The following is a 12,608-nucleotide window of genomic DNA, read 5'->3' as shown; positions in this document are numbered from 1 at the left end:
TTACACTATACAACACATTTAAATGTACATCAAGCTCAGATAAAAAATAAAGCTTTCTTACAAAGTACATTTTTCCAAGCATTTTTTTTCCTTTTTTTTTTTTTTTTTTTTTTGCAGTAAAAATAGCTGCTACATAAATCCCTCCTGATCTTTGAAAAGGAGTCACAGTTATTTCCAAAAATAGAGTTCATATTTTAATCATACAGGATAAACTGCAGGAAGAAGAGACAAGTCAACTGAAAAAATAAGGCTTGTATATAAATTGTTTTTAAAAGGACATGCATAGAAGTTGAAAAACATATGCCATTTATAAAGGAAAAAAGGTAATTTTATCCATATTAATATTTTCATTCTGAGTTACAGAAGAAACCACAAACAGGCCCTTTATGTCCCAGAATATAACATTAGTTTCTTGTAAAAATGCCAAAATGCACAAAGAATTGCCAGCTTCAGTCTTGGCAAAATACTGAGCCAGCCCGCCCGCCCACCCCCCAACCCCCATTTCATGTTACAGGCATACCATATGCATGCATACAGAGCACTTATGCTGTCTTGGGCCAATTAAATATTTGCAGAAGTTTGTATATCCTAGACAAACATGAAAAGAAGAAAACAACCATTTGGTAAGTTTACATTCGTCCTATTTCGAAACACACATACAATTAATTTACACTATACAGTATCTGTTAAATAGGAATATTACAGTTTCAAAAAGAATCACAGAATATGTACAAACTGAATATTGAAATGGTATGATTTTCCTTCCCTTCTTTAAAGGGCTTTTTTTGTTGTTAACAGTTGCTACATCTGTTTTTGGAGACGGAGTGTTTATGTACCTATGCAGCACATTACTGGAGTAGTAATAATAATAAAACATGCTTTAGAACAAAACTAATATCGATTCTCCTTACTGCTCAATTAAAATAAATTAGTTGTTTGGGTGTTTTTTTAAATAAATTGTATGAGATAAGATGTAAGCAAGGACAATGGCATTTTAAAATATCTCAGCAATAGTTCTGCTGCATCACTGGTTTCTCATCCAACCTTTGGTTTTAAAGCCAACCCATTAGAACACGGCAGTGTAAGTAGCCAAAACGCTCTATACGGCAGTACAGGTAGTGGAGATGCTTAACCTGAGAGCATTTCCACGTCTTCACGACAGACCTACGGTCCCGTGCCGGCTTCCACGCCGCTCAAGTGCCCGACACGGCAACACCCGCAGCCGCTGACGAAATAAGGCCACTTCCTTCCAGCTCTCCCTGGTTACAAAATCAGTGAGGGTCCTTATTTCCCAACAGCGGCACCCATCTGAGCAGCCAGAGGAACAGAGTGCAGCTGGTTCCCAGGCGCGTGAGCCTCGCCCCGGCAGCACCGCGCTGCGGGGCTCAGTCCTCCGTGTCGGGCTGGACGCCCAGCATGGCATGCAGCTCCTCCGCCGCGTAGCCCAGCAGGTTCTGCAGGTCGCAGACGAAGCGGTACACGTAGCGCTTCCCCGACGTCTTGTGGATGATGTTCTTGTCGTAGTAGTAGCGCAGGCCTCGGCTCAGCTTCTCGTAGTTCATTTTTGGCTTGTTTTTCCTCCTTCCCCACCGCCGTGCTACCTGTCGGTCCACAAAGAAAGCAAAACGCAAAGGGTTTATTCAAGTCACGTTATTCCGGTCGGTGGCTGACACACACAGTTACTAAAACCCTTTCTCAGTCATGGCATTTTATTCACTTTGGACATCCCAGACTCAGATAAGAGTTAGTGACTGACCCCACAACTGAACGTGCTCTGAGACAATTAGCAGCAGCAAATATCAGTGAAAAGGACACCTGTTTGTGGTGCATGGGTCAAAATCTGTTTAAGGAGATCAAGTTTATGGGAAATATAGTCTCCTCTCTCAAGAAGCCATTAATTTGCTATTGAGTAGCATGGGACAGCTCTTCAACTGGAAGTTGAATGATATGAAGGTCCTTGGAGTTAATGATTTCCCCTTTTTTTATTTAATAAAGGCTTCAGTGGACTTTATATCACATCTCTTAATGCAATCACTTTCCTGTTGAAAACTATATCAAAAAATGAAATGCATTCTCTTTATTTTTAATGACTGAAGCTGTAAGTTCCTCAAATATTTCACAAGTAGCACTACCGTATTTGCTATGTATCCAGAAGAACAGCAATATACAGCATGCATTTTCCCCATGCCTTCATTCAATCCCAGGAATTCTTGATTCAACTACATTCAGAAAACTAATCTACAGTATTACACTGTCAAGAGAACTAACTTTGTACACCACTTATAAGTTTTAAGCTATACAATGTGTTCTCCTAACTACAAGCAAATGCTGATATCTTCGAGTGGAAGGAGAGGGGAGAACATCCCCCAGCCACCCTCGCTGTACAACAGCGCATTTGCAGATGAAGAGATTTCAGCAAGTGTCTGACCATGGAAATGTTTTGTATTTAAGAGTAGGCCCACAGATTGCAGATCAGACCCTCAATCTTTCTGTTCATCACAATTAGCCACATACCTCATCTGGGTCAGCAAGTTTAAACTCCCATCCATCTCCTGTCCAGCTAATGAATGACTGACAGGACTTGTCAGTCAGTAACTCCAGAAGGAATTGCCATAGCTGAATAGGTCCGCTACCTGTTGAGACAAGGTGGAGAGAAACTACAATTAATGCTTCTGCAGGCTCATACCGCAACCAAGGTATATGACATACACATATCACAGGATAGGTCTTCTAATTATTCTGATTTACCCCTTTGTTTTTTGGTGGTAGGGTTTTTTGTTTGTTTGTTTGTTTTAATATATCAGAAAGAAACCTAAGGTTTTTCTCTGTAAAACAAATCTGCTCCTAAACAAATTAAAATTAAAACAAGTCAGCTTTTTCACAGAAACATAGGATTTGGCACAAGCTATGCCTTTCTCTTTCGTATGGATCCCTTAGCCCTCACTCCCACCTCCCATCAGCTGCATTTCAAGCTCCAGGGCTTGTCCTGCAGTCCTCAGCTTGGCAAAGGTTTTCAAGGAAAAAAACTATTTCAGTAAGGGCTACAGGAACAAGGTCTTAACAGGCAGGCCAACACTTGCAGAAACTCCCAGCTGTGGGGAAAATTTGTCCAAGTTTCCCTCTTTTTCAAACAGATCAAAAAGTGCATTTGATTTTTATGTGCTCTGACCTGCCTGTTCTGGCTTTAGATGGATAGTCCTAAGAGACTTTCTTCTGTTACACTGAAACTCTTCCCCAGTAGTCGTCTCTGAGTAAGTTGTAAGGCACACCTTACAACTACACAACTTCATCACCGTCGTACACATCTATACAGAATATTGCTGTTACATAAGAAGAGGAATGACCATTTTGGTTCACGACTTACCAGTAAAGCCAGCTAGAATTGCTGCCGGTATAACTGGTTTCCCTTGCTCTACAGGATCACTTCGTTCTTGAATATAGTCTTTGAAAGACATTGTAGGTTTGTTCAGACACAAGGACTGGCTACAGTCATCTTCAAAACTCTCATAGGATGGCACACGCTGTAAATCCACTAACGAGGACTGGCTGTTCCAGGACTGCAACATCGAATCTGAGCTTTCGTAACTTTCTGCACCGCTGTCACTAGATTCGTGTTCTCTGAGCTTACCTTTATAAAACAAAACAAAAAGCAGTGTTGTTTTTACCTCCCCTTCATTCTAGTTTGCATATATAAATCATGCAAAGGAGGAAAAGACATACAGAATATAGCCTTGGACCTACAGTTATCATGCAGATAATGACTCACCAGAATTATCTATCAGGAGGTTCAGGTTGCTTCTTGGGAAATCTTGATTTACTGCACAGTAGTTCACACCAACAGCATCTGCTTGGGATTTAGGGAACAATGAAAACTCTTGTTCTGGACTGAGAAGATTTGGTCCTGTAGGAGTCTGACAGACATCAGTCAGGAGACTGGGTTTGGGATAACTGAGGGTTTTAGTGTATCCAGACATTTGCATACCATAGGAGTTCTGATCTACATTAACAGCTGAAGAAAGAAATAAAATAATTAATTAGATTATTTTCCCTGCAGACTCAGACTAATACACCTGAAAAATCTGACTAAGAGTGTGATAGATGCTACAGACCTACTGGAATGGTTACTGAAGTCAGTGAGAAGATCCCCACCTAAGGGGCCCCAAACCAGATTCTGTAAATCTCCCTCTGTAACTTGCTGACCATAAATACATCTATTGTTCATTCTTCAAGGAAACTACAGGGCTACAGAAAAAGCTGGAGAAGCTGAAGTGGTTCTGAGTAAGGCCCTCATCATTAAGCAGTGTAATAAAGGTTGAGTTGGAGATTAACTGTGGTAGAATGAAATACAACACCAATCAAACAGTCTGAGGGAGCTAGTGCTGTGTCACACACACTTTCAAAAGCTCTATTACGCTTCCACAGTCTTCACAAAGGCCTAAACATAACTCTTACTGCTCCCCAGTGATGCTAGTTTTTGATTCGGTTTGCTAGAGGGAGGAGCAGTCATTCTGCTCCACAGATGTAGGTTTTGGCAAACCAAGAGGAAATTTGATTTTCTTAAAGCCTTTGCTCTTCAAAAGATTTCCGATATGAATTAGATGATGATTAAACAATACTAGGAAAGAAGGTTGTAGCAATTGAAGTCAAGTGTTCTCTTCAATCAGAGTAATTATGCTGGTGGGTTTTTTTTGGTTTTTAACCTGGGATCTGTGACAGGCCTAGTATAAACTGAGATACTAAAAAATGTCAGATTTCTTAAAATACTTACTTAAGGAATTATTATTGATCCAATGAGGAACTGAGGTGAGATGAGAGTTCTCCACATATTGATCCTGTGTTTTCTCTTGGCTGTCTGAGAAAAGGAGAAAAATAAAAAACAAAATTTAGGTTTATAGTTTTAAGGTCTGACCTGTACGCCATGAAAAGCTTCTGACTCTCTTGCGTATTTTGGGGTCATGATTCATATGAATTTTACTAATGCTCTTCATTGCATTCTCTCACTTGAAAAAAAACACCCCAAAAAAATCTAACCTCCATTAGGGTTGAAAAACATCATACCAGTTGAACTTTAACATAAAATTTAGAAAGAACAATAATTGCAGTGTGTTTTAAGGTCCAAGTCCTTAATGTACACAGCCATTGAACATTACATTCCAAACACAACAAGACTTGTGGGGCACTGCAGGTAGACTTTTACCAGCACTGTTCACCTAAGACATGTCTAGGTGTCTTTGGCTTCTTTACATTCATTCACTGAATTACCTCAAAACACTACATTAAATAAACAAACCCAAAAACTTGTAGTAAGAAGTGAAAAAATCTGGTCCAACTCTTTATTACAGAAGCCTTACCCTAATCTCATTTATTTTAGTGATTATTCCAAATAAAACTTGACTGCAATAGGCACTCAGAACACAGAATGATTTCTGCAGATACCTACGTGTGCACTTTGCGCACCAAGGATGTATTAATAGTTCTAAGAATGCTTTTATTAACCAAGTTTTAAAGTCGATTTTGAGTTTACGTAAGTAATAGAAGCCCTTCGTAGAGAAACAAGCGTTGAAAGAATCCTGCTTCTGTTCTAAAAGCCCTACAACAAAAGCTCTTTCAGGCTCTGTAACTACCTTTTATCATCTGTTCCAGGTGTTCCCATAGAATATCACCCACATAGTCAGGTGCCAGTTCCAGGAAACGCTCCTTGCCTAGATTGCACAAGTCTTGGCCGCTCATAAGAAACTGATGGAAATTCACATTTGCCAAGCTAAATTCATTGGTAGCCCATGAAAGCCACTGGCAAACTTGTTGTTCAGTCCACAGCCAGGGATCTGTAACACAAAAAGCATCCAGCATTTAGAGATAACTCCTGACATTGTCAAATGAACTTAATTAGAAGGCAGTGAATAAAAAAAAAATTTGTTTACCCAAGTTACATAGTTCTGAATGCATTCAGAATGAATGTATTGTTGATTTAAAAATGAAACAAAACAAAAAACAGTCCTTTATTTTCCTTCTGTATTCACTTTTAACCATAGGTATCCTCAGCTTACTTGATTCTCTCTTATGCTGCCAAAGCACGAGCTCTCCATGCACCCATTTTTAATACCAGCAAGTCTGCTCTTTCCAAGTCAAGCTGTGCCAGATTCACATAGGATCCATTCTTGTATTTCCTACTGACATCATTCTTTCTCTTTTGAAAGAGCCGCTATTCAGCCTCCTCCTTAGCATTAAAAAAAAAAAAAAAAAAAAGAGAGCTTATAAATAGAAAACACTTACTATTTGGGATACCCAGCCGACACTGTTCCTTTGTGAAACCACTGAAAGTATCTTTCAAGGCCTGACTCATCACAGCCTTACTGCACGGGGTTAAGAGAGGCAATTCACAGTTGTTCGACTCTGCAAGAAAGAAAAGGGGTGGAGGGGAAAAAAGAAGATACATTAACTTTTAGGCCAGTGAAAGAAGTGACAGGATTTTGCTGTGCTATTTGAAAAATAAGAACAGGATGCCAGAAATTATCTATTTTAAAAACAGAAACAAACAGTGTAGATCCAGTTTCTGATATATTAAGTCTTTAATATCAGCACCAAAAACCTCTGTGCTACTGGTTTGATAAAATTACATCACACTATATTAAAGCTTTGCAGCTTTCCATGATAATAAATCTTCATTTGCTCCTAGTAGTTACATAAATTGCCTTTGTTGCAGGGAAACATTACTGTTTGTTTTGTTTTTTGTTTTTTTTTTTAAAGGAAATATGAGACTGCTCATTCCAATTTTGTCACCTCTCGTTTGACTTTGGACTTCCTTATAACTCGAGTCTTCATTTAGTTTGAGAGCTAGGTAACTGATAGTAGTGTTGTGAAGAACCATCTTGTGCTATTTCACAACACCTTCCAATGGACTGTACTTCAGACTTTCCCACAAGTCTCTCCATCATGCAAATACATCTTGTGTGAGAGTAATCTACTGTCTGAACCAAGTAAGTGTGACTGGTAACAAGCTGGTACCCAGGAGCTAAATAATGCAACAAAATCCAAAGTCAACACCATTCTATGCCAGTATAAATTACTAATCTGCTTAACTGATTTTTAAATTTGCAAGTAGATAACATTTTAAGGACAAATCTGGCTTCCACTCAGCTTTTCTCATTGGAAAATTTTCACCAGAAGATGCCCCATTTTACTCTGAAAAAAGAATTTCTGAGTTGGAGAAAGCCAACTACACTGCCTAGATGTTTCACAGTAGGAAATCTTTCAGTGATATTTTGTGATTGGCGTCATTAAGCTAAAGGTAATCTGAAGACAATTTAACCAATTTGCTTAGGCATCCCTATACATTTGAGAGTCTATGAGAACTCACATGCAGGTTGCTTCAGAAGGAACTCTGCTGTCTTAGAGGCATATATAACAGTCACAGGGTATATAAAGGTGATGAACTTGGCAGACTCCAAGTCAGTTCATAAAGCTGTTTGGCTCTTCTTGTTCTTCTAGACTACCCACAGGCTCCACTTGACCCAGCAAGTGGAGCTCATTACCAGCCTGTGCCTAACTTCTGTTTTTACCACACCCATGCTCAATATCTGCTAGGACTTGCTCTGCTGACCAGAATGGGTGACTGATTAGAGAACAAAGCAGTGCTGGTTTTCAGAGGTTTGAGGATTTCCCCCCCCCCTTCCCTACCAGAAGATAAAGGCACCATCAGGTAAAATATCCACATTTTGGACAAAGCTCCCTGTCTTGTCAGGGATTTTACACAAGGATTTGCAGAGACGTCTTAGTAGGTACTGCCCTGCACCCCAAAAAAAACCCAAAAAAAACCAAAAAAAAAAACCCTGTAAACTTCCCCACCCGTTTTTTTAAGGTATGGAGTTAAAATATATTGGGATTTAACACCAAAGGGTCAAGAAAGGAGATTGCAGAATACTTGTGTTTTAATTATGGTTGAGATGTCGCAAGTTTAAATACACAGAATTTTTTCCTTTTTTTTTTTTTTTAAACACTGTTAGTTTTGCTTCAAATACCTACTAAGGCTGCTTCCATGGACAGTCAGTTTATTAGGCTACTGAATTCCAGCTCCCATTCCTCTTCAAAATATAGAACAGCAACTACCCACAGAGCAACTCACATGGATAAAATTCAAGCATGTACACAGAAGTCTTTGTAGTAAAACTTCTTTTTAGGGAAACCCGTATTGCACTTGTAATAAGAGTACAGTCATGAAGTGTTAGACCTCACAAATTTCTTGCTGATCTGCTGACTGGACTAAGAAACAAAGTTAAGATTTACCATAAGAAGTAGAATCAAATCCTGTTGGCACTTCTTGAAGTGTTTGCTCTTCATTTAATGAGAAAAAATATCCAGAAAAGAGGGAGTTTGAGCTCTCAAAGGTGTCAAATGCTGGTTGTCGCTGCAAAGCAAAAGAATAAATAAAAAACAATGTGAGCATTTTGCTAGAGCACTGTCAACCTCATTGCTAGGAAGTAGCTGGGTTAAGTTTCCTAAATTTGGAGAACATGCACAACCACTATCTTGAATCAAATAACTTGTGCCTTTGAAATATAAACACAACGATAGCATAGCTTCTTGTACATGCATACAAAACAACAAACATTCAGACCACAGTGCTAGGCAGGTGGCATGTTCTGTACAGCACAGCAGGTACAGTAAAGCCAAGTAAGGATATTCTTAGTTTTCCTATAATTGTGGCTTTTAACAATAAAAATGCACGTGTGTGTATGTGTAGTTATTTATGGGTATATTTTAAAGAAACCCTTATTTCCTTAACCCTTTAAATTGACTATCTACTTGATGGATGAGCACTTGATAGCAGATGCAGGATCAGTAAATTATGAAAAAGCAAGTGCCAGTAGAAGACCTACAGTAAGTTTATACTTTTTTTTTTTTTTAATATCAACTACATCACTTGAAGCTATGCAGATAGTTTTACAGGACTTGAAGAAAGATTTTACTCCTCTGCTGTGACCTTTATACTTCTGAGTTACTCTATTTGCCAGCTACCACATTTTTGCAGTCTTTCAAGTGCTCAAATGCTCAGTAAAACACTGCTAATTTCATTACATGGAAAGGAATAAACAGGACTGATAAAAATGTTTCAGATAAGAGTGTATTCTACTGATATATTGGCAATATTTAATAAATATTGTTGTATTTTGGAAACCTAACTTCTATCAAACTTGAAACAAATTTGACAATTGTGTGACAAACTTGACAGTTGTGACAACTTGACAGTTGATCAACATGTCAATTGTGTGAGCTAGAAATACTAGTACTTTTACTAGATACCCCAGCCACACTTGTTAACATTCTCTCTGCCACCTGAAAACTGAGGAGGAGATAACTTTCAAAACAACTTATGCAACTTGCCTGCTAGTCACAAGGAAACTGTATCAGTAATATCTAGATGGATGGATGGATAAAAGTTGCCCCCCCGAGATTTTTAAAAGCACCTCACAGAGCTTTGTTCTTGAAAGCTACAGTTTGCTCATGGCAGCTACTGCAGCTCAGGGAGTTGGAGACAAAGGCAACCTACAAATGCTTGTTTGCTTTAGGCATCCTCTGGTCTGCCAGCTTATGCCAAGGTAGGCAATTTAGCCAAGGACCAGGGAAAGGTTTTTCAGGGCAGTATTTATGTGTGATGCAAAAGCAACCTGAACTATGTTTCTGGAATCGAGAAAAATGAATATTAATATTTCCTCACATTTCCCAACTTTTCTTTTTGTGTCACCACAAAGTGTCAAGTGGCTTGCAGTCTTTCTGCACCAGTTGTCTTTTATGTGCTGTGCGTCACCTTCCTCCCCAAACTATATTAACTCTTGTAAGAAACAAGGAACCATAATTTTTTTAGTTGTATTTTATAACAAGTTACAGCGCATCTTTATACATATATTATGAAAGCATACACTCCACAGAAGCAGCATCTGTTAAAGTAAGCAATGCTATGTCTTGGATAACTGGGTTCAGAAATCATTGGCCAGCAGAGACAAACAGTATGGTTGGTTCAGGTGCCCCACAAAACTATAGTCAAAGTTATCCCTTGAAAAAACTCACATCCAAATGAAGCAAGTTAATAACAATTGCCCAATCTGCTAGTAAAAGATTCTTTATACATTACTAGATAAAAGCACTGACTCATTGCCAGTACCTAAAAGAAAGGGCAAGTTCTTTCAACATTATCTGGAAACTCCTGCATTTTGTGTAAATAGCTGACCCTTATCCTGAGTCACTGGAAAAAATGTTGTGGCATGTGAATGAGTAAAATCCATACTGTGCTAGTTTCATACTTCAGAAAAGACAAAATTAATGTTTAAGCAGGTTCTTGATTTAATAGTAGTAGAACAAAAAAAAAAAAAAATAAAAATTCTGCTTGCCCTGCCAGTTATGCAATCATTTTATTTGGCTTTTCAACATATCTAAGAGTAATTATTACAGAACAAATTAAAAAGAAATGTGAAGAGATACCAAATAGTAGAATACAGGTCTCCAGTTCGACTTAATTATATGACAACTGAATAGTGTATAATTGCTTAGAACAACTACTGTGTTATAGAGCACACAGCTGTTAAGATCAGGGATCTCTTGTGGATTTTGTTGTCATTATGGGCAGAAGAGAAAGCTAACAGGGGACATAAAATGTCAGAGAAGTTAGGATACCAGAGTCTCACTAACTCATTCTTCAAAACATGGACATTCCTCAAAGTTAATGAGAGGACAAAGTGTCTTCCTAACCTTTATTTGGTTTATATTAATCAATGCCATGTAAAAAATTGACAATGGAATTAAAGAGCAACTTGCATGAATGGAGAGGAGGGAAGCTCTTAAAGACTGAGTCTTTATAGTCTGCTTCTCATTTGTCCTCGGTTTCTAAGTTCCTTTCAAAACAAAGGAACAGACTCAGTCTGCCTAAAGATAAAACATATTAATAACCACCTTCAGTTTCTCACAATTCATTGGACTTCAATTTCACACAGTTGTATGTAGTAAGTGAATAACCTACTTTGTTTTTCATACAGTGCTCTTGAGTGACACCCACCAGTCCTACCAGTCATATCAGCCCTCTGCCAGTCTCACCAAGTTAAAAGATATAAAGACCACACCTACTGCCAATCCTATAATCTTTATTTAGGCAAAAGTTCCACCAATTCAAACTAATTTGAGCTGAGTTCTTGTCTACCTCCTACTTTCAAATTCTTAGGACTTGGGAGATGGAGGGAGAGAGTCTCCTTCGAGGCAAGAGAGCTGGGGTATGAGATTGACATGTTCCTATTCCGGTTCTGCTTTTCAAATCTCTACTGAACTCGGTGGGAATATTCTAGAAGATTAGAGGTCACAAGCAAGCAATTAAAGCCTGAACATCTGTGTTCACCTTGGCATGGTTATACAATTCCTGCGCTGGCATTAATAAAAGGACAATAAATTCATTAGCTGTGAGATGCCTCAGTTGGGTTTAAAGGTGACAGCTCAAGAGTACTCACCTTGAGCATTCCTCTGTACATGTTAGACACAGGAGCTACTTGATCCATGCTCCTGATCCCAAAATCACTCATCTGAAAAAAAACCAAGAAGGGTCTCATGAAAAACGCTGCTACGGAATAAGCAAGCACGTTAACAGAGTCACCTCACTGCTTCAGTACAGCCCACAGAACAGCTCTCTGAATGAGATACAGGGAAAGCTTTCCTTCTCATTGCTCACATCCCACCCACACAGGGCATAATTCCCCTCTTGCTTAAGCAGCTTTTTAACTGGAAGACCTTTCACAGGCATCACTGCTGTTAAAGTTTTACGAAATGAGCTTAAACAAGAGGATGGCTAGCTTCCGATACCCAGTGTGAGGGCTTTTAGTGCCTTACTCCGATAGTTTGAAAAGCCTACAGAGATCTTTTGTCCACCAAGTATCTATCAATTTGAGATTTTTTTCCAACTTTACCCCCTTATATTAAACATTCAGATTTACATTATTTTTTTTACTGTATCCTTGCTCACATGCCATGATTCACTCGGGACTTCAGCTTTCAAAGGAAGGAAGGGAAGCGACAGAGTGCTCACCGCTCAGCTCAGCAGCTTCACACACCAACATTCACTCCTTTCACCCTTCTATGAATAATCACTGAAGCCAATACCCAGCATTAGGAACTCGTTTCCTTTTCCAGGCAAAGCACCTGAAACCATGTTATCTTGCACATTTTGTAAACACGAGATTAGCGTATTTATAAAGCTTTAGAGGGCCTAAGTTTTAATTGAAAAGGGTCTATGAAGTACAATGCCCTTTTTAAAGAGCTGACAATGGGACCACCATCAGTATCTGCTACCAAAGTCAAAGCTACATAATATCGCCTGTATTACCAGGAACAGGGTCTCGGAGAACAAGTTAAACAGGCCTCACTATATACCACTTAAGGAAAAGAGTGATAAGATTCTTATCCTTTTACTGAGCTACGAGAGAGATCAAACATAAGGAATAAAGCCAGTTTTATGGCCATTGTTCAGGTTATCGTGATGCTGTAATTCAGGTGCCGGTAAATGATACCTTATCAGACTATGCTGCGGCAAGTTGTTTCTCAACTATTTTCCTTCTGCTTTTTCATAGCATTAG

At 38.8% G+C, this 12,608-nt stretch overlaps 1 protein-coding gene across 1 annotated transcript; it reads right to left on the bottom strand.

Moving 5' to 3' along the window:
• Positions 1-1,178: 1,178 nt before the first annotated feature.
• On the bottom strand, positions 1,179-11,564 carry ETS2 (v-ets avian erythroblastosis virus E26 oncogene homolog 2). The gene is made up of 9 exons (XM_008941229.1): positions 11,490-11,564; positions 8,284-8,404; positions 6,274-6,393; positions 5,625-5,825; positions 4,769-4,852; positions 3,767-4,009; positions 3,365-3,628; positions 2,515-2,633; positions 1,179-1,601 (listed from the first exon to the last, which is right to left on the bottom strand). Exons 1-9 carry the CDS (start codon positions 11,559-11,561, stop codon positions 1,386-1,388), a joined length of 1,440 nt encoding a protein of 479 aa, XP_008939477.1. The 5' UTR covers positions 11,562-11,564; the 3' UTR covers positions 1,179-1,385.
• Between the last annotated feature and the right edge of the window lie 1,044 nt (positions 11,565-12,608).

The sequence above is a fragment of the Merops nubicus genome, unplaced genomic scaffold, assembly GCF_000691845.1.
Source record: "Merops nubicus isolate BGI_N331 unplaced genomic scaffold, ASM69184v1 scaffold6225, whole genome shotgun sequence".
Classification (NCBI taxonomy): Eukaryota; Metazoa; Chordata; class Aves; order Coraciiformes; family Meropidae; genus Merops; species Merops nubicus.
This window is presented reverse-complemented; position numbering and strand designations above follow the sequence as displayed.